General features: G+C 44.4%; 1 protein-coding gene across 2 annotated transcripts in view; it reads left to right on the forward strand.

Moving 5' to 3' along the window:
* Window positions 1-20636, forward strand: part of LOC311246050 (uncharacterized protein) — a 36589-nt gene extending 15953 nt beyond the window's left edge. For both annotated transcript variants that reach the window (XM_084336121.1, XM_084336122.1), the window contains 4 exons: window positions 2886-3286; window positions 5468-5572; window positions 7832-8024; window positions 18104-20636. In XM_084336121.1, coding sequence (XP_084192247.1) covers window positions 2886-3286; window positions 5468-5572; window positions 7832-8024; window positions 18104-18147 — 743 coding nt within the window. In that variant the 3' untranslated portion in view covers window positions 18148-20636. The remainder of the gene's footprint in view (window positions 1-2885; window positions 3287-5467; window positions 5573-7831; window positions 8025-18103) is intronic.
* Window positions 20637-21987: the final 1351 nt, after the last annotated feature.

Below are 21987 nucleotides of genomic sequence, written 5' to 3' on the forward strand. Positions count from 1 at the left end.
TCTTACCTTGACGATTAAAAGCCTCCCCAATTTAGAAAACAGTATTCCCATGGCTGGTGTTGATATGCTGCTACTGTAGCTAACGAAAACCAACAACCGGACACTCAAGCAGATAACGAGGGTAATAACTTCCGGTCGGGGGGGGGGTTCCAAAATAAAAGAGCGACGTCTATAGCAGCGGAAATACGTTTATTTTGTTCATTATCTAACGTTAACACGAACCTAAACTAACTTTAGGTTAGTTGTAACGTTAGTTTAGGTTTGTGTTAACGTTAGATAATGTACAAAATAAACGTATTTCCGCTGCTATAGACGTCGCTCTTTTATTTTTCAACCCCCCGACCGGAAGTTATTACCCTCGTTATCTGCTTGAGTGTCCGGTTGTTGGTTTTCGTTAGCTACAGTAGCAGCATATCAACACCAGCCATGGGAATACTGTTTTCTAAATTGGGGAGGCTTTTAATCGTCAAGGTAAGAGGATTTTAAGTCATGGTATCCATAAACTTCAATCGGTTCGGATCCTTTCGTGACTGTAGGGAACTTGAGGGTACAAGTCTGACCCACTTCCAGTGATGAAGCGAAGCTAAGCTAACAGAGCGGGCGTTCCCTAAGCCTAACGCACGCACAGAGACAACAAAGGTATGTATCTTCTTGTCTAACTACAGGGAAGATGGCAAATAAGCAAATTTCCCAAAATGTTGGCGTTTTCCTTTAAGACCGTGTCCGCGGTTTAAATGTGGTTGTTGCCGCCAGGTACACTGCTACTACGGCCTGTAGGTGCGCTCTATGCAGAGGGTAGGGAGATGTGTGGGTGGGGTCGGGGGTGTGTGAAAACGGCTTGAGAACACGCACAGGCATGCATTGGGTCGCCGATGAAATTACTCTCTGCACTTGACCCAAACCCTACACAGAAGGTAAGCAGCAGAAGATTTAATAGGGGGGTGGGTATTTAACATTTTACAAGGTTTGAACGAAAGGCCCTGTCCTACTTTGCGTCACTGTCACCAAGACAAATTTGTGTACCATAATTTTCTGACTATACCCTGTGGCTTATATAACGGTGCGGCTAATTTATGGATTTTTACAGCTAACTGGGCACGCTCCCTCAGCTCTGTGACCGTCAGATCGGACTCCTAAATCTGCTGCAGCAGTGCACGCCTTGCCCCTCCCCCTCACAGACCCACGTCAACAAACCATTACGGCAAGAGTCTAGTGTATGAGCAGCTCAGAGCTCCTCTTTCAACATAACTGAAGCATTAAACAAAATGACACAGTCAACAAACTATTCACTTTAGTTTATTAATGCATGAGGCGTTGTCTAATGTTATCTAGCTACTGATAGCTCCTGATATCATCAGTTTGGCATTGGATTTTGCAGGTGCTGGCTAACTGGCTATCGTTCTGTGAGCTAGCATTAGTACCTGGCTGGCGCTGGCTAACTGGCTATCGTTCTGTGAGCTAGCGTTAGTACCTGGCTGGCGCTGGCTAACTGGCTATCGTTCTGTGAGCTAGCGTTAGTACCTGGCTGACGCTGGCTAACTGGCTATCATTCTGTGAGCTAGCGTTAGTACCTGGCTGGCGCTGGCTAACTGGCTATCATTCTGTGAGCTAGTGTTAGTACCTGGCTGGCGCTGGCTATCGTTCTGTGAGCTAACGTTAGTACTAGGCTGGCGCTGGCTAACTGGCTATCGTTCTGTGAGCTAGCGTTAGTACCTGGCTGGCGCTGGCTAACTGGCTATCGTTCTGTGAGCTAGCGTTAGTGCCTGGCTGGCGCTGGCTAACTGGCTATCGTTCTGTGAGCTAACGTTAGTACTATTGTAGAACAGGCTACAATATGTCCAAAATTCTGCTGCCAGGGTTCTCACCTGCACCAAGTCCTCGCACCACATCACCCCCACCCTCATCCACCTCCACTGGCTTCCAGTCAAGTCCTGCATCAATTTCAAGATCCTCCTCATCACCTACAAAGCCCTTCACTCCCTTGCCCCCCGGTACCTAGCGGACCTCCTCCATCCCTACATTCCGCCCCGGAGGCTGCGGTCCTCTGACTCCGGTCTCCTCTCCATCCCCACCACCAACATGCGGACTGTTGGTCCCAGAGCCTTCTCTGTGGCCGCACCCACCCTCTGGAACTCACTCCCTCCAAACATCCGTAGTGCTACATCCCTGCACTCTTTCAAATCCCAACTCAAAACCCACCTTTTCACCAAATTTGTAAATGACTCTGCCTGATTTCCCCCTTTTCTTTCGTTTTCTTTCTTTTCTTTCCTTTTGATTAATATTTTGTTGTAACGTTGTTCCCTGTTCCCCTCCCTTAGCTGGTAAGCGCCTTGGGTCTCCTGAAAGGCGCTATATAAATTTAAGATATGGCTAACTAACGTGGCTATCGTTCTGTGAGCTAACGTTAGTACTAGGCTGGTGCTGGCTAACTGGCTATCGTTCTGTGAGCTAACGTTAGTACTAGGCTGGCGCTGGTTAACTGGCTATCATTCTGTGAGCTAGCGTTAGTACCTGGCTGGCGCTGGCTAACGTGGCTATCGTTCTGTGAGCTAGCGTTAGTACCTGGCTGGCGCTGGCTAACTAACGTGGCTATCGTTCTGTGAGCTAACGTTACTGTTTAAACAAAAATGTTAATAAATGGGAGCTTCCTCAAACAGCCATCTCTTTCCCGACAATCCCCTCTGTGCACGAACCCTTACATATGGTAATTAAACATTAAAACGCCTGCGGCTTATAGTCCAGTGCGGCTTATATATGTACACATCATTCAATTTAGCTGCTGCGGCTTATATTCAGGTGCGCCTTATAGTCCGAAAATTACGGTACATTCATTGTATTTGTCAGATCAAGTGTTTCTGAATCTAATCGCCATGTCTCTCTGGCAGGTGGCAGGCTTTCTGACCCCATGTTTCCTGGAGAGTATCACAGAGGTCCTCTCTCCGACTTCCCGATGGGTGGCATGAACCAGGGCTACTCGGGACCCAATAAAGGTCCTCGCCAGGGCGGAGGAGGGGACGGTTTTGGGTCGAGTGGCGGAAGAGACTGCTTCGAGATGGCCGGACTGTTGGGCGATAGCCCTGAAAGACATTACCCTGACGAGTTCCGGGGCAGCCTGATGGGGAACAGACCGATGAACAGGCCGGCTGACAGACCCATCGACAGACCCATCGACGGACCCATCGACGGACCCATCGACAGACCCATCGACAGACCCATCGACGGACCCGGCTTGATGGGAGCAACTCCAGACTGCGGCAGCCTCCCCGCTACCTTGCTCAAGTACCTGGTGAGTGTCTCTTGATGGAACATGTATTTAGTGTTTTCTGCAGAGCGGAGGGACTGGGAGACCCATGTTACTGACCAGACACTCTATATCAGTGGTGGCTGTCTGAGTGTAGAGCTATTGTTTTAACAAACAGAAAATACCACTTACAGCACCCTTTAAATTGATAGAAAGACTTTTTCAGGTCTACATGCTACAACGGTCTTTTGGCTGGTACACCTGCTTTTTGCCTTTTTGCTAGCCAGGTAGCACAACAGTCTGTTAACAGCTGATGGAACAGAAAAGAAAGATGAAGAAAGAGAGACCAGAGATGTTACATGGTAGCAACGTTTTGTACGTTAACCATGTTGTTTCACTAAGTTCACACATTTCAAGCATCAGTGATGTAACGTTCAGGACGAATGCTTTAGTTCTCGAAAATACGCTAGCTTGTAGAGCTGTCCCCAAGCCTGTTTTTGGGATTCGAACATTCACCAGGGTCTTTCGGACGGATGTTTTTAATCATGCAAAAGATTGCTCCTAAATACTTTTTCTAGTTCAGTACTTTCGAGTCTTGACTTCAGGCACATAGCGCACATTGCTGCGGTTGAGTAGTAGTACCTACTTACTGGTCACGGGAAGCTTCAATAACATTTGGATGATAATCGATTTTGTGAATACATTTGTTGAAACAACATCTTTGTTGGCTGACGGCTCCTGCTATCTTAACGTTAGCAAGCTAAAGGGCTGCGCTCTGGCTGCATAGCTTAATTGCGGTAATGTGCATAACATACCCGTGTAACGTTAAGTAACTTGTGTTCCGCTGGGAAAGCATCAGCATCACTGCATACACTTTGTTTAATCCAAACGTCCATTCAGAAACGTTGTATTATGAAATAAGACGAGTGAGCCTGTGAGTCACTCAACTCTTTTTTTCATGATTGATTTATTTCCTGATAATGTATGACGGGGACCCCTCCTCATCCCAACTAGACTTATACCCAACTAGTGTTGTTGTGACCTGTGTTCGAGCGTGACTTTCGAATGATTGTTAACACAACATAGTACTGTGATATTCTGATGTATGACATTCTGATATATATTTTTCGTGTAAAACAAATGCAAAAAAAAAAACGCAAAATAAAAAATACGTTTATATTCTTTTAAGTGGAGGTTCGAACCCATTAATTAAGAATCGAATGCCAACGTAACGAACAAAGGTCAGAACGTTTGGGCTCAGCCCTACTAGCTTGGTCCGTTAGCATTAGCTGTTAGCAATCACAGCAGCTAGCTTGCTTGTTTGATTGTCATGTTTGCTATTAACACATTGTCCGCCATGCATTGTACCCATCCTTGGGCCCAGTCTGCCAGTGCTGTAACCCTATGGAGATGTTTACTTTCTTTGCAGGGCTATAACTTTTTAAATATTATAGCTATATTGACATTACTATGGCCCATTCAACATCGGGTATCTATCGTTCCGGATGTGGGAACGTTATATTTTTTCATTCATACATTGTCGTGTTAATACCGTAGTGAATATAAGTATGTTTTTAAGGTTTTCTGCAAAACGTGAGTTATAGGCCCTGACGCATATGATAGATTATCGATTGCCGTTTCTTTCCTATACACGCTATATTAAAAAATTCAAATGTATATGATCGGTATACATTATGCTTCATCATGCGTGAAGGAAACGCCGAATTCATATTGATTATTGCGTTTTGAAAGCGATCCCAATGCACTCAAGTGTGTATCTAGATCCACGCTACAAGATATTACTGCCGGAGGATTCTCCCAGATGCACTTCTGGTTTGGCTTGGAGTGTAACTCGCCCGACATCCACCAGGCGGCGGTATTGAGGCGTTGCAATATCAGAACAGGGTCCAGCTGCAGCAGCGGAGGGAGGCTGGATGAATTATGAATGCCATGGCGAAAAAATCCCAAAAACGAGTTAACTCGTTTCTGGCGCACAACGCATGGCGGGCAATAGCGAGTATACTTGTTTTTGGCACACAATGTGTTAAGTAAAACATTTATTATATGTTAACGGGGGGTGGGGAACTTCCCATTGAATATAAATTGTTAGTTTTGCCCATCCCTAAAAATTACTATGATTAATTCATTAGGAATCGTGATGCTTTCCATCTGATCACACCAGCTGTTGGTTTCCATTCTACAAAACGTGCCGATAACTTTCCACAGGATTCCTTCCGCATCGAGAACGAGAACGATGCCCAGATCATACTGAAGGTGACGCAGAAGCTAACGGACGTGCTGATGGATTACAGCCTCCAGAGTGTTAACTCGGTATGAGACCCCTCATGTTTTGTTCACACACTACAGCTAAAACTAACTGTAAGCAGAGTGGAGAGGATTAAGTGGCTAGTTGTAGAAGTATGTTTAACCTGCCACTCTGCATTCAGCTTTGCGTTCAGACTACAAAGCGTACACAGTGCCATAGTTTAGTAGCGTTAAGCTACACTGTAGAGTCAGGGTTCTTATACTTTTCTAGCATTTGACCTCAAGTTACTTACACTCCTGCATATAACTCATATAACTCTGTATGATAGCATGTACAATCAAATATTTATATATTTTTTACCCAGTTTAATCACCTGGGCCCAGTAGTTCAAAACTTTGATGATTAAATCCTAAATATCAGTGCTTTAATCCTACCGATCTCCATCTAGTGGATATGAAAAAGAATACAAGGAAGACAAGAGACCACATTGCAGAGACGTCTAATATTTTAAAATGCATAAAGGACATAAAATCATAATGGAATTGTAATAAAAATTAAATACTCCCACTAGGGTAACAACAAAAAAACATGAATTCAAAGGCAGCTGGATCATTTAGGTGTGCTTTGAGGAGCTGAATTCTAAGTGAGGTTTCAGTTAGCTGAAGGTGATGACAGATGGACTTTTTTTGTTCGAAGATATATCTTTTTTTAATCTAAATTACATTTGTGATTGACCATCTTTGTTTGAAAACAAAATAGGCCACCACAAACGTGACAAAAACAAATGTTATTGAATTGATTTGCCATGAAGGCAAATTTTTTTTATTTGTTAACAAACTTTGCCATCATATTTATATTGAAACATATTTTTTTATGAATTGTATAGTACATTTTGCTCTGGTAATCTACTGTTGCATTTAACATGCTGGTTGGATCGGCGGTCAGGTGGCGTAGCGGAGATTGCGTTCGTCACCAACGCCGGAGATGCTGGATTCGCGTGTTCGAATCCAGCTCCCGGTGTTGCTATCAGCTTGGCTGGTCGTTCACACTAATACAATTGGCAGTATTGGAGGGTGGGAAAGCTGAAGGGTGGGTCCTGGGCGTTGTGGACAGCGACCCCTACAGTTCGGTCGGGGCGCCTGCTCAGCATGGGTAGGATCTAGGGAGAGATAGTGCGGCCTCCCACACGCTACACTCTCCCCGGAGAATCTGCGCGGCCAGGCTGGGTCGGAGGAAAGCATGTGACAGTCTCCGGTCTCTCGGACCAACAGTAGGGGAAAGTGCGCAACAACCAGGAAGGGTGGGATGGGAGAAAAATCGGAAAAAGGAGGGGGAAAAAGATTAAAAAAAAAACATGCTGGTTGGATGCCAAACTTCTTTTCGTTGTTCTGTACTTGTGTTGTGTGATACATTTGAATTTAATCTAATCTAAAGTGTCACTCTGGGACCCAGTCGCACCAAAACACACAGGTGATTTGTAAAGCTGAGACTATATGCCATTTGGAAGAATCGATAAATCGGGACAAAATTATCGATAAATATAGATTTGTATTCAAATCTTTTGCACAAAAAAAAAACGTATTTACCGTTAGTGTGTGTGTCACATGCACTCACTGTAGTTTTTGCGGTGCTGTAGTTGGCCCACGACACACAAACTAACGTTAAATAATTTTCTTTCTTTAAAGTATTTTAAACTTTTTAAATTAAATTTTTTTACACATGCAAAACAATCGATAAGTCGCCGCAGTTATCGATAAGTGGTCTCAGCCAGTCATTTGTATCAAGTGACGACCGACCAGAGACGGACCCATCTTGTGCCCCAGCCTAGAGACCTGTTCGCTGTCCACGTCAGACTCTGTGTGCGCGCACATCAAGGGGGGCAAAAGGAACGTAATCCTGGTCAGAACAACGGGGCAGACTATCAATCTAGTGATCTAAACAATCGATCCATGCCAAAGCTAGATATGTAAAAGGTGAAAGACTCACACTCACAGCCATGCTGATTTGGCAAAATTACATCCAGACGTTTTTGTTTGAAACAACTTTTAGTCAGGTGTCTTGGTTTCTCCATAGAGCACAGTCATATTTTTTTTGCGCAGCAACTCGCGCAGGCAGGGGGCAACTTAGTCATGTGACTCAGTTGGTATTGCTGATTGGCTCGAACAGGGTCTTTTTGTATACAGCGAACAGGTCTATAGTTAAGAACTGACAGAGGAAGTAGTGTAGATAAACAATTATAAAAGATTTATAAAAAATATAGTATGCATTGCAAGTTCTATGGAGAACAGTGTTTGAATTTAAACTCTTTTCTATGTTTCTCCTAGGGCCCCAGTATGAGCAACAGTATGAACAGCAGCATGAACAACAACAACAACTCATCCATGAGTTCCATGAGCTACTCCTCCCCTCCTTCCAGAATGCCCAGCACCGGAAACCGTTACTCAGACAACCACTCAGGCAACCACTCAGGCAACCTCTCAGGCAACCTCTCAGGCAACCTCTCAGGCAACCACTCAGGTACACACAATGCTACCGCTCGTTGTGTTTATGCTACTAATGTTAACCATTTCTGCGCCAAAAACGAGTTAACTCGTTATAGCCCGCCAATCGTTGGCCGCCAACAACGAGGAAACTCGTTATTGGATCTTTTCTTCTTTTATTAGCTATTTCCATTCATAATTCATCCTGCTGTGCTGTAGGACTGGGTGACACTCTGTCTGAGACCGCAGCGGTCCGATACCGCCGCCTAACGCCTTGCGGCCGCTATTGCACCCCATTTGAAACGATGTGGTTTCTTTTCTCGGCTGAGCCGTGCAGGCGGGGTCTATACACTCCGGCTTATATCGATGCATCGACTAGGCCCCCCCCCCCTTTCATATGCAATGCTGGATACCGCTGGATACACTGACGCGACCAGTATTTGGAATGGCGATCAGATAGTTGGATTATTCTTTTTGCAGTACATCATAGACAAGGTAAGGACTATATGTTATCGATCTTGCGTTGATCCGATAATTCTTTCCCCGCGATCGAAGCGTGTCGGGGTGGTGTGTATGTGTTGGTAGCGATCAAAAGCACGGAGTGGCCCCGCGTCCCCGTCTCCCTTTCATGCGTGCATGATGAAAGATAATACCGATAATCTAGAGTTGATTTCAGATTGATTGTTGATCCAAGCGAGGAATGGCAATGTGTTTTGTGAATTTCACTAAAACACTGTTTTCGCGTCTTTTCCTGGGATTACTCAGAATCACTCAAACTATACTCATATTCGCCACGGCATAAAACGGAAATGTACGGATGAAATTTTTCGTTTTTTTTTGCATGTTGACCGGAAGAAACTCACTGACAATCGACAATGTTATTAGATCCATAGCTATAATATTTAATATAGTTTTAGCAGTTGCAAACACCGGCATTATCCCATTGAACAAAGCGCTGGCACAAACGGCCATACGCCCACAGCGCCATCTGGCGATCATTGTGTTAACGTTACTGCTCGTTGTGTTTATGCTACTAATGTTAACATTACCGCTCGTTGTGTTTATGCTACTAATGTTAACATTACCGCTCGCTGTGTTTATGCTACTAATGTTAACGTTACCACTCGTTGTGTTCATGCTACTAATGTTAACGTTACCACTCGTTGTGTTTATGCTACTAATGTTAACGTTACCACTCGTTGTGGTCGTGTCATCAGCCGGCATGGGATATCCTACAACACACACTCTCTCACCTGGACCGCCAGAAGGGGGGCTATGTGAGACTGTTGTTCATTCACTACAGCTCAGCGTTCAACACCATAGTCCCCACCAGACTGGTGGACAAGCTGATCGAGCTGGGTCTGAGCTCCGCTCTGAGCGCCTGGATCAGTGTTTCCGTTAGCCGGTAATTACCGGTATTTGACCGGCAAAATCTGTTGAAGTCCGACATATTTAATCTCTCCGGTCATAATGTCCGGTGAAAATAATTCCCTCTAAACACAATTAGATTATTTGAATTGTATTAAAATAGGCTAAAATTAAATAGCCTATGCGATGAACGAAACAAACAATCATTACATTTGTTTCATCGTTGCTTCACCAAGCAGCCGGTCTAATAATGACATCCTGTTGTCAGCGCGAGCTGGCTGCTGATATATTTGCGAGAAGCATCCATCTGCCGGCCGGCAGGGTGCAGTACTCCAATTCAGCCATTGGCAATTCAGCTGTTGGGTGGGGGCGCTGCTGAGCGGTTTCCAGACCGGACCTAAAAACACTGCTGCTCCATGCTTCACGTAAATATATCAGCAGCCAGCTCGCGCTGACAACAGGATGTCATTATTAGACCGGCTGCTTGGTGAAGCAACGATGAAACAAATTATTGTTTCGTTCATCGCATAGGCTATTTAATTTTTGCCTATTTTAATACAATTCAAATAATCAAATTGTGTTTAGAGGGAATTATTTTCACAGGACATTATGACCAGCACCAAGTCGTTGGGAGGTGGAGATATACATCACGCAAACCCACGATAATGTTGCCGTCTCTCTCTGCCAAATTTCTCAGTTCTTCGCTTGATATAATTAATACAAATGTCCAATATAACGGAATTCGTTAGCTCATAAAAATGTGATTATAACAGACTGCTGTTTATTAAGGTCGGGCAGACTGCCCACCGACACCTCAAGTCGGCAGCAGCACGAAGTCTCGGGACTTATTTTATTTGGAATATATTAATGACTGTATATATGCAAAAGTAGCCTAGTTTTAAGTTAAAATATTATAAATGCCTTGATGATGTCATTCTTTATATAGGCATATCAATTGTTTTTAAGCTCAATAAACTCTGACCGGAATTGATCCCATTTGTCCGGTAGATTGAAATCTACCGGACACTCAGACCTGCAAAAAAAAATTCGAACGGAAACCCTGGCCTGGATACTGGACTTTCTGAGTGAAAGGCCCCAGGCGGTCAGGGTGGGGGGTCAGACCTCCAACACCATCACCCTGAGCATCGGGTCCCCCCAGGGCTGTGTTCTGAGCCCCCTGCTATACTCACTATACACACATGACTGTGTGGCCAAGTTCAGCTCCAACTCCATAGTGAAGTTTGCGGACGACACAGTGGTGGTGGGGCTGATCTCGGACAACGACTAGAAGGCCTACCGGGAGGAGGTTGAGGTACTGGAACGCTGGTGCCGGGACAACAGCCTGCTCCTGAACATTGGTAAACCAAGGAACTGATTGTGGATTATAGGAGAGGACAGTAGGAGACACACACACCACTGAGGATAAACAGGGCTACCGTGGACAGGGTGAGCAGCTTTAAGTACCTGGGGGTCCACATCTCAGAGGATCTGACATGGACAACACACATAGACTCATTAGTAAAAAAGGCACAGCAGCGCCTTTATCACCTGAGACAGTTAAGGAAGTTCAGAGTATCTGGGAAGTATCTGAGAGTGCTGCACTTAGCCGAGCGTACCACGGGTATTGCACTACCACCCCTGCAGGTTCTATACAACAAGAGGTGCAAATCCAGAGCCTGCAGAATAATGAAAGACCCTCACCACCCCAACAACAGCCTGTTCATGCTGCTGAGGTCAGGCAGACGCCTGCGAACACCAGCTACTAGGACAGAGACTTCGGCTCAGCTTCTTCCCCCAGGCCATCAGAGCCTTGAACACTGAACTCTCCACACATGAGCACACACACGACACACACACTGTACACGCTCACACACTAGCAGCCACTTTAACATGAGCAAACACACACTCACACTTATGGTCACTTTACAAAAGGAAAGGTCACTTTAAGAATAGTAGAGTATAACTTGTAGGGCTGACCTTCGAAGCTTTTTTTGGCAATCGAAGCTTCGGGGCCAAGCTTCGATTTTTTTTTTTTTTTTTTATATATTTTTTTTTTTAATATATTTTTTTTTTTATCTTATGTTGTGGGACTTGTACAGCACTTTCGTAAACGTTGTTGTTTTTAAATGTGCTCTATAAATAAAGTGGGTTGGATTAATTAATTAAGTAGCCCCTTTCGTGACTGACGCATCCAACAAGGTTTCACTCGGCTGCGTGATTTAATTCAAGGTGGATCGCTGTTGTCGTTTGAACAACTTCAGATTTCATGGGAACTACCAATCCCCCAAATCAAGAATGTTTAAGATGAATGAAGTAAGATTTTGATTATTTGAAATATGGCCTGTGTAGACTAAACTATGCACAGAATTATGTCAGTCTACAAGGTCCGGATTCTACATGGTCCGGCAATGTAGACCTTGTAGACTCCACTACAGACCAATTATCAGTGAATGTTCATGCATTTTTAAGAAGGGCAACTTCCACAAAAAAACAAAGAACTCACCAAAACATCTCAGTAGCACCTTATCTAAATGTTATATTTCATATATGGAGATTCATATTTATTTATGTATTGCATGCATTTCTACATTTTATTTCCTATTTTGTTTATTCATCCCAGTATCTTTCTTTCTTATGTGTGGAATTCTACAAGGTGCGCGCGCACACACACACACACACACACACACACACACACCTACACACACACACACACACACACACACACACACACACACACACACACACACACACACACACACACACACACTTACATTTAGTAATTTAGCTGACGCTTTTATCCAAAGCGACTTACAAGTTCTGTACGACAAGACAGCAAGAAGGGTACAACTCTATCAGCTGAGTAACAATGTTCAAGTGTTGCGTGTTACAGTGTAGGTTCGTTTATTAGGACAAGTGCATGACAGTAAGGTTAGTCACGGTTAGATTTTTTTTCTTTTCTTTTTTATCATTTCAGATAATGGTTGAAGAAGTGAGTCTTTAGTCGACGGCGAAAGATTGGACGGGATTCGGCTGTCCTAACTGGGATGGGTAGTTCACACACACACACACACACACACACACACACACACACACACACACACACACACACACACACCTACACACAAATCGAAGTAAAAAAAATAAAATGTTGAAAAAAAAAATTAGATTTTTATTTATTTTTTTATAAACTTCGATTTTTTTTTAATGTTCGAAGCTTGTGCCATCGAATCGAACGTTCGAAGCTTCGAAGCATTTAAGACAGCCCTAATAACTTGAGATTGTATAATATAGCATGTACATAAAGATCCAGTGCCTCATCCGTAGCTAACAGTGTATTGCACTACCACAGGACCTAGCATGTCCTACCATGCTCTGTAAATAACTCATGTACATATACCGATATGCCCTACTCTGTTTACTTGTTTTATTGCACAATGTCGTTCTATTGGATTCTATTATATATTACTATTGTATTATGCACATCGTTGCGGGTAAGACCCCCCGCATTTCATTGTATACTTGTATGCCGTGACAAATAAAACTCTTGACTTGACTTGACTTCCACTGCTACGCTGATGACACCCAACTCTACCTCAGGACTGCCCCACTTCAAGTTCAAGTTCAAGTTCTTTAATAGTTGTCATACAGAAGTACAGAATACTTTCATACAAAATGCTTCTTACTGTTACGCTCCAGAGACTGTGCTAGACAAGATAGTATCAAATAACATAATAACATAATATAGCATGAATTTAGAAGAAGAAAATGAGGTCACAGTTGTTCGGTATAGACATATGTACAATGTTCTGAGTTACCATATAATATACAATACACAACTATGCAGTGTACTAATGTACAGTACTATCTAGTGCAAAGCAGAAATGGGATGAGGTACAATTTTAGGTACAATTTACAGTAAGGTGTACGAGTTGTAGTGCAATCCTTCATCCATAAATATAAAGTGTGGGGAGTGGGTGCTACAGTGTGTTTGTTTAAAGTGGGTGTGTGCTATAAAGTGTGTGTAGTGGGTGCTACAGTGTGTTTGTTTAAAGTGAGTGTGTGCGTGTGGATGTGTGTGCTATGTGTGTTTGGTGGTTGTTGTTGTGTAGTGTTCATTCATTGTTCGTTTAGCAGCCTGATGGCCTGGGGATAGAAGCTACTTCTGAGTCTTTCTGTGCTCGCCTTGAGACTCCTGTATCGCTTGCCTGACGGCAGCAGTTCAAAGAGGCAGTTGTTCGGGTGGCTCGAGTCCTTAATAATTCTCTTAGCCTTCCCCTTGCAACGCTTGTAGTAAATGTTCTGGAGGGTGGGGAGCCCCCCTCCAATTGTGCGTTCGGCTGAACGTGTCACTCTTTGTAGTCTGCTTTGGTCTTTTGCAGTGCTATTCCCAAACCAGGAGGTGATGTTGCCGGTCAAGATGCTCTCTATTGTACATGAGTAGAAGTTCTTAAGGATCTTCTGGCTGACTTGGAACTTCCTTAGGCGCCTGAGGAAGTAGAGGCGTTGTCGTGCCTTCTTCACCACACTGTTAATGTGTATGGTCCATTTCAAGTCCTCGGATATGTGGGCTCCGAGGTACTTGAAGCTGTTGACTCTCTCAACCGGTGCCCCGTCGATGCTGAGGGGGCTGTAGTCCTTGACCCCCGACCTCCTGAAGTCCACAATCATCTCCTTTGTTTTGCTGACGTTCAGGGAGAGGCTGTTTTCCTGGCACCATCCCGCCAGGACCTTGACCTCTTCCAGGTAGGCCCTCTCGTCGTTGGCAGAGATCAGGCCCACCACCACTGTGTCGTCAGCAAATTTGACGATTGTATTGCTACTCCGCTGAGCCACACAGTCGTGTGTGTACAGGGAGTAGAGGAGGGGACTCAGAACACAGCCCTGGGGGGCCCCTATGTTGAGGGTGATGGATGAGGAGGTGCAGTTGCCTGCTCTCACCACCTGGGGTCTGCCAGTCAGGAAGTCCAAGACCCACTGGCAGAGGTCATAGCCCAAGCCCAGGTCCCTGAGCTTGGCTATGAGTATGGAGGGGACTATGGTATTGAATGCCGAGCTGTAGTCGATGAATAGCATTCTCACATAGTTCCCCTGCCTCTTGTCCAGGTGTGATGCTGCTGTGTGCAGCACATGGGATATGGCGTCCTCCGTGGACCTGTTGGGGCGGTATGCAAATTGCAGGGGGTCCATGTTGATGGGGAGGGAGGAGCAGATGTAGCCCTTTACTAGCTTCTCAAAGCACTTCATGGCTATGGAGGTGAGAGCTACAGGGCGGTAGTCGTTGAGGCAAGCAGGCTTGGATTTTTTGGGTACAGGGATAATAGTGGACTTCTTCAGGCAGGTGGGGATGACAGCCTGTTCTAAGGACAGGTTAAATATGTCAGTGAATACTGGGGCCAGTTGGTCGGCACAGACTTTTAGGACGCGGCCGGGGATGCCGTCCGGACCTGCTGCCTTCCTGATATTCACTTTTTTAAAGGTCCGCCTCACCTCATGCTCTGTTACCCTGAACACTGCGCCTCCATCAGCAGCCGACCCCCCCCCCCCCATTGCCGAGGCTTGTGAGCTGGTGTTGTTATTACCAGCATCAAACCTCGCATAGAAGGTATTGAGGTCGTTTGCTAAGGAGATGTCACTGTTCAGTTTGAGGGAGGCGCCTTTGTAGTCTGTCATCGTTTTGAGCCCCTGCCACATAGCTCTAGAGTCAGCTCATCCACGCCTCATCCACTTCCCTCTGCCCCCCTACCGTCACCACCACCATCATCACCTTCATCCACATTGACCACCTGCCTTGAAGAGATAAAGGCGTGGATGAGTCACAATTTCCTACAACTAAACAGCGCCAAAACAGAAGCCATTTTAATCGGCACCCCACACCAAACCAAATCATCCCCAATAACCACCAGCATCACCTTTTCCAGCCAGAACCTCCCCCTCTCATCTGTAATAACGAACCTGGACATAAAAATGGACCCCCACCTGACATTTGACTCCCACATTAAGCACCTGTGCAAAACCTCATTCTTCCACCTTAGAAACATAGCAAGACTCCGTCCCACACTCACCCTGCCAGATGCGGAAAAGCTTGTTCACGCCTTTGTCTCCTCAAGGCTTGACTACTGCAGTGCAACGCACTGCTCATCTGGATCCCTAGCAAGAGCATCCAGAAGCTCCAACACATCCAGAACTGTGCTGCTAGGATCCTGATGAGAGTGTGGAAATATGATCACATCACACCCATACTCCATTCATGGCTCCCTGTCTCCTCCAGGATTGAATACAAGGTCTCCCTCCTCACCCATCAGTGCATCCACAGCAACGCCCCCTCCTATCTAAAAGAGCTCATTGCTCCCCCGACCTCCACCCGCTCCCTCCGCTCTGGACACTCAAACACACTCCAACCCATACACAGGACACACCTCTACACCATGGGTGACCGGGCCTTTTGCTCAGCTGCTCCTCGGCTGTGGAATGCCCTCCCCGACCATCTGAGAGCACCACAGTCCGTTGAGGTTTTTAAAAGGGGCCTAAAAACATTTCTTTTTAACAAGGCATTTGCCTGAATTATTCTTTTACTTTTAATTTGACTTCTATTCATTTTTATTATTATTATTATTATTTTATTTAAAAAAAAAGATTGATCAATTTTTTTTAATTATTATTCACATGAAACAAGACAACACATTAAACACAATCACAATACATAGAACTTCACAAGAAAATAACAAAAACAATAATACAGAATAACAATTTATACAGACAAAGAGAAAAGAAAACAGAGTTCAACCTTCTAAATTTTAAATCCAAGGGGTACTATCTAATAAATGGTCTTTCCCAGTGTTCAGCCCCGATTCCCGGCTGTGTGACCCTATATTAATTAAACGTACATCTCCAATTCACCACAAGAACCACTTTTTGAGAACACAACCCGAAAACAGAGCAATGAACCTTCATGACAAAACAAAAACCTGTAGAGGTGTTCCATAGACTCTCAGAGACCGTGTAAAAGTGACCAAACAGTGAAGAAATAGTTAAATAGCTGCCCCCCCATAAAATCCCCAGCTAAACTCAAGAGGACAAGACAGACAAAACATTTCCTCCTCCCCCTCCCAAGAGACCCCCGGACTCACCCGAACACGCACCTCAACCCCGCTCAGCCGCACACGGCGGTCCTGACCTTTTCGGCTGCTGCAAACCACAGGTCAATACCTGCCTGTCCCACCCCAATCACCCGCGCCGTGGATATCTCAAGATAAATCACATCCAATAGTGTTAGGGACCAGTTAATCACTGTAAGCTTCTTATTTTATTTTAATTTTTATGTTCTTCCATTTCATTGGTTGTTTTATTCATTTGAATTGTTTTTATTCATTTAACTTTTTATCTTTATCTCCTGTAGCACTTTGAGATTTTCACAAATATAAAGTGCGGTACAAATTTAATTTATTATTATTATTATTTATGCTACTAATGTTAACTCAATCAGCGCCAGAGGGTGCTAATGTGTGGTTAAAAGGCCAGCATTCTAAAGTATAGGAATACGTGGCGGTGTTTGCAGGGATATAACTATATTATATATTATAGCTATGGATACAATACTATTGCTCATTTGACATCGAGTATCTATCGTTCAATATGTGAAAAAGAAATTGTTTTTTCATCCATACATTCCCGTTTTATACCGTGGTAAATATAAGTATGGTTTTATGGTAATTCATGGGAGGCTGGTAATAGCCCGCAACGTGTATTATACTAAATGCATTGGCGTTCTGTCCCTACACACGCTACAATTAAAAAACAAATGCATATGATGGGTATTATGTTCCATCATGAATGCATGAAAGGGTTGGGGGGGGGGGGGGGTAGTTTTTTGATGCTTTGATCTTCACCAACGGAATACGTTATGGACTAGCGTTACACACATACGCTTGGATCGCAATGAAGGCATGCTTTGATCAACGCAAGATTGATATCATATAGCCCTTACCTTGACTAGGATGTGCCCCAAAAAGAATATTCCAATTATCTGATCACAAGTCCCAGTATTGGTGTCGATCGTGTCGCCAACATAATCCGCCACACATCATCCATCTGGAGCATTTGACGCTCCTCAAGCCGATCGGGACAACCGCTCCCCTTGCCCGACATGGAAAAATCACACCGGACCATTTATATTGATGCACAGCCCAAGACGCAATGTTTCAAAGTGTGCTCGATACCGCCGCCTGGTAGGATGTGGCCGGTATTGCACTTTTGCTATCTCAGACTCATTCCCTATGATAACACCAGGCTCCCTGTATGGATAATGAACGGAAATATAGATACGATGAAAACCCGACTTTTCTCGGGTTTGGCGCTCAATCGTCGGCGAGTTAACCCGACTTTATTCGGGTATGGCGTCCATTGAGTTAACGTTACCGCTCGTTTTGTTTACGCTACTGAAGTTAACATTACCACTCGTTGCTTTGGGAGATACCATTACTGTTTTGTCAGCGGGGGCCTGCATTTTAGATCAACAACTATGGCAACCAATCAGGGGCTCGGTTCCACCGTGGGACAGAACAGCAGTTGGAACGCAGTCCCTGATTGCATGGCAATTCCTGGAAATCGATGGATACGATGAAGACCAGTCTGTATGGCAAAAGTAGAAAAACATTTGCGAGAAAGACAGTCTTCTAGGGCCTAGAATCTAGGCTATGATGTTCAGTCTTTTATTCCTCCGTGTGTTGATCATCTCTCCTCTCTCTGCAGGTCCATCCAGGTATTCTGACGGTCCATCCAGGTTCTACAACTGACCCTAGTTCTTCTACCGGTCCCACGCTGATGTCTTATTTTCCCAGATAGGGATCAAACTTGTCTGTTCAGAGGGGGGGTGAAAAACTTCGGATTCAAATCAAAGTTGTGTCAATTCTGTTCTTTTAACTAGAAACTTGGTTTGTATTATTTTTTATATATCGTATAGTATCGATAGCAATTACTAGGTTGGACCAAGTTTATATAAAATTAAAAAAAATTAAATGTTACGTAGCTTTTAACTCATTCTCTGCCAAACACGAGATTTCTCATGTTTCAAATCCAAGCGTTGAGCGCCAAACCCGAGATATCTCATTTTTAGATCCTTTTATATTTTTTTCGATTTTCCCATTCTAAACACTCGCGTGGACCCGTCTGTTTCTCCCTGGCACCGCTGCCTACGTTATAATTGCAATGACGATCGAATCCTGACAGGTGGCAGTATCGCTTACCTTTTGAACTGGGTCTCTCAGTTGTCTCTCAGTACCTCCGGCTGCAGGAATCCCCTCCCCCTCAAAGTGAATCAGCACACAGCCATCTGTCGCCGATTAGCTTGCCTGAAACCTATTGTTTCCCGTATTATAGCCAGCCAGGCCCAATGCACACCAGTAATGGTGATCGTGATGGAACTACTGGGATTATTCATTTTGGAGTACCTTCTGACAAAGGTAAGGTCTATTTTACCGAACCTAAAACATGCTTTTGTATTAACCACAGCGTCGTATTTTACCGAACCTAAAACATGCTTTTGATAACGATCGCAGCTTCGTAAAACGACCCCCCCCCCCCCCTTGATAACTTTGTGAAGAAACATCTATGTTATATACCTTTTGATTTGGAAATAATATAGGTTTCAGGCGAGCAACCTGAACGATTTGCGCATATGCATATAACACGTCATATCTCACGATCTAGAAAACGAGATTATTTTGAAATGAGGCGATGTTTAGCGTAGAATAGCGCACAAACGAAAGTATGTAGAAATGAACTGGTTTGTCCCTGTTGGACTATAAATAGTGCCTGTCAAATGAGCCATACTATTGTCTCCATAGCTATAATATAGAATATGCGATTGGTCCGCAAAAATCGTAAAAATGGTCAATAACGCTGGCGCCAGGGAGTAAAGATGGAAAAACAGCGTGGCAGTCAATGAGTTAATGAGGACTTTTAGATTTAAAACGTTTAAAATAAAAAGACAAAATCATTTTCACACTTTACTCTTACCTTTCTTCACACAAAGTGTGGTGATGATGATGCACACTTACTCCCCAATTTTGACATAATCTCAAATAAAGCTACGTCCATCACTGGTTTTCAATTTGTGTGATTATACATTTGTTCTCCTGTTATATAACGGATTAGAAAATGACCCGTGTCGGGGCGGCTGGGTGGCGCAGCGGACATTGCGCTCCTCACCAACGCATGAGACACCGGGTTCGACTTCGGCTGTCGGCGTTGCCTCCGGCTTGGGCCAGCCGTCATACTAACTCAGTTAGCGGGTGGAAGTCGATGGGTGGTAATCTGGACGTTGTGGACAGCGACTCCTACAGGTCGGTTGGGGACGCCTGCACAGCAGAGACAGGAAATGGCGGGGGTAGTGTGAGCCTCCCAGACGTTACACCTCGCCAATGAGAGTCCGTGCTGGTAGGTGAAAAGATGTGACAGGCTGCCTCCTCGTGTACCGGAGGGGACACGTGATGCAAGGCTTCTATCCTCCCTACAACCGGCCAGTGGGGGGCATATGCGAGCAACGTTCTAGACAGGGGAGGGAAGAATTGGCACATTGGAATTGGGATGGGAGAAAAATAGAAAAAAAGAGGAGAAAAAGTGGATCAAAAAGGGGAACATGATTGCTATACCTTCAACATACCAACGTGTCATTGTGTTGTACCGTACAGTGACCATGCTACAGTACATTAGAATAGATTGCTGTATAGTAGACGTATGCCAAACCAAAGCTTGGTCTGTGCATTCAAGGCAGGCAATCCGAGATGTGCGGGGGGATGGGGCTCCCTCCTTATGGATGTGCGTCAGGCTAATGGAGAGGAGGGCTTCTCAGTCTGTAGTTGTTTTGCAGTTGGAAACAATCCTGTGCCTCCTGTCAGTGCAGATAAGAGGTGGATTTAGGTCGAGCTAGAAAAGACGCTGGTACCCAAAGTCTGTAGAAGTTGTCTCCACGTGTGCCCCTGGCCTGGGATCGGGTCCTGTCTGGGCCTTATCTCCTGTGTTTTGGGACCCCTGTCTCTGGACCTACTTGTGCCCCTGCTGGCCTGGGATCGGGTCCTATCGGGGCTTTCTCTTCTGTGTTTAAACTTGGGTCCTTTTAGAATGTTTGTTGTCAAGTTGAAACCGTCTTACAATTCTGAAATCTGACATAGATGGACAACTTTTTGGGGCGCTGGCACAATAATAGCTGGAGCTCATTAATTAGTCATTCACCTTGTGGTCATAGCTTCTTCTGTACACCTGATATTTCTTAAAAGTATTTGAAACCTGGTGAATAAATTAATACAACACTCTTCTACACATGGTTGTACCATTTCATTTTTTTACAATGTATTGTTTTTATTTTTAACTTTTATATGTATAAAGGCATATTCTTCTTATAAAAGCACATTGTGGTTCCGTTTCATAGTAGGCTATTGTAATGGGAATTATTAAAGGACAAACGATGAGCCGTTTACATTAATCATTCTGAGTCATTATTCATAATAATAAAAAGGTTTATTCAATAAAGAAAGGTTATGACAGCGTGGCCACGCTGCCAGACCAGTCCCCAGCCAGAGACAGACATGTTAACCCACTAGCGTCTGACCGAGGACTGACCCAGAGGCTTGGTCAGACATACAATTGAATACATGAAATGACGTAGAAGAAAACAAAATGGCTGGTTAGAGAAATTAATAATACGACTATGTTATGGCTAAGCCTGGAAGGAAAACAGCTCCATCTTACAGTTCCCATGACCTTGGGTTATGGCTCTATGGCTGGGAGAAACAACAACTTCGTTATGACTGAGAGAATATCAGAGTAATCTTAAAGAGACATACACACATTAACCAGTAAATCTGGTCGGACTGAAACTCAAGCTGTATGACATGATAAAATAACAAAGACTCATAATGACATGATAATATATTCCACGACACTATATAATTAGTTTTTTTTATCCTCTTTCTATTTTTCTCCAATTCCAGTGTGCCAATTCTCCCCTCCCCTGTCTTGAATGTTGCTCGCATATGCCCCCCACTGTCCGGTTGTAGGGAGGATAGAAGCCTTGCATCACGTGTCTCCTCCGATACACGAGGAGGCAGCCTGTCACATCTTTTTTCCTGTCAGCGCGGACTCTCATTGGCGAGGTGTAACGTGTGTGAGGCTCACACTACCCCCGCCATTTCCTGTCTCTGCTGTGCAGGCGTCCCCAACCGACCTGTAGGAGTCGCTGTCCACAACGTCCAGATTACCACCCATCGACTTCCACCCGCTAACTCTGCCAATTGAGTTAGTATGACGGCTGGCCCAAGCTGGAGGCAACGCCGACAGCCGGAGTCGAACCCGGTGTCTCTTGCGTTGGTGACGAGCGCAATGTCCGCTGCGCCACTCAGCCGCCTATATAATTATTAGGTTTTAACGGGTACATATCCATCTTAAAAGCAAAATGAGAACTGTTACTCATAATATAGTCTATAGTCTGTTGTCGTAAATGAATCCTAATTGTCAACATGATTGCCCCACTTTTTAAATCTTATCTTTAGACCAAATGATGGGTAATTCCACCAGAAACGTACATTTCCACTTCTAAAAATCTTGATTTTTTTTTTCTTATTCTTTAATCTGAACAT

This window comes from Notolepis coatsorum, assembly GCF_963971535.1.
Source record: "Notolepis coatsorum genome assembly, chromosome: 19".
NCBI classification, from domain to species: domain Eukaryota; kingdom Metazoa; phylum Chordata; class Actinopteri; order Aulopiformes; family Paralepididae; genus Notolepis; species Notolepis coatsorum.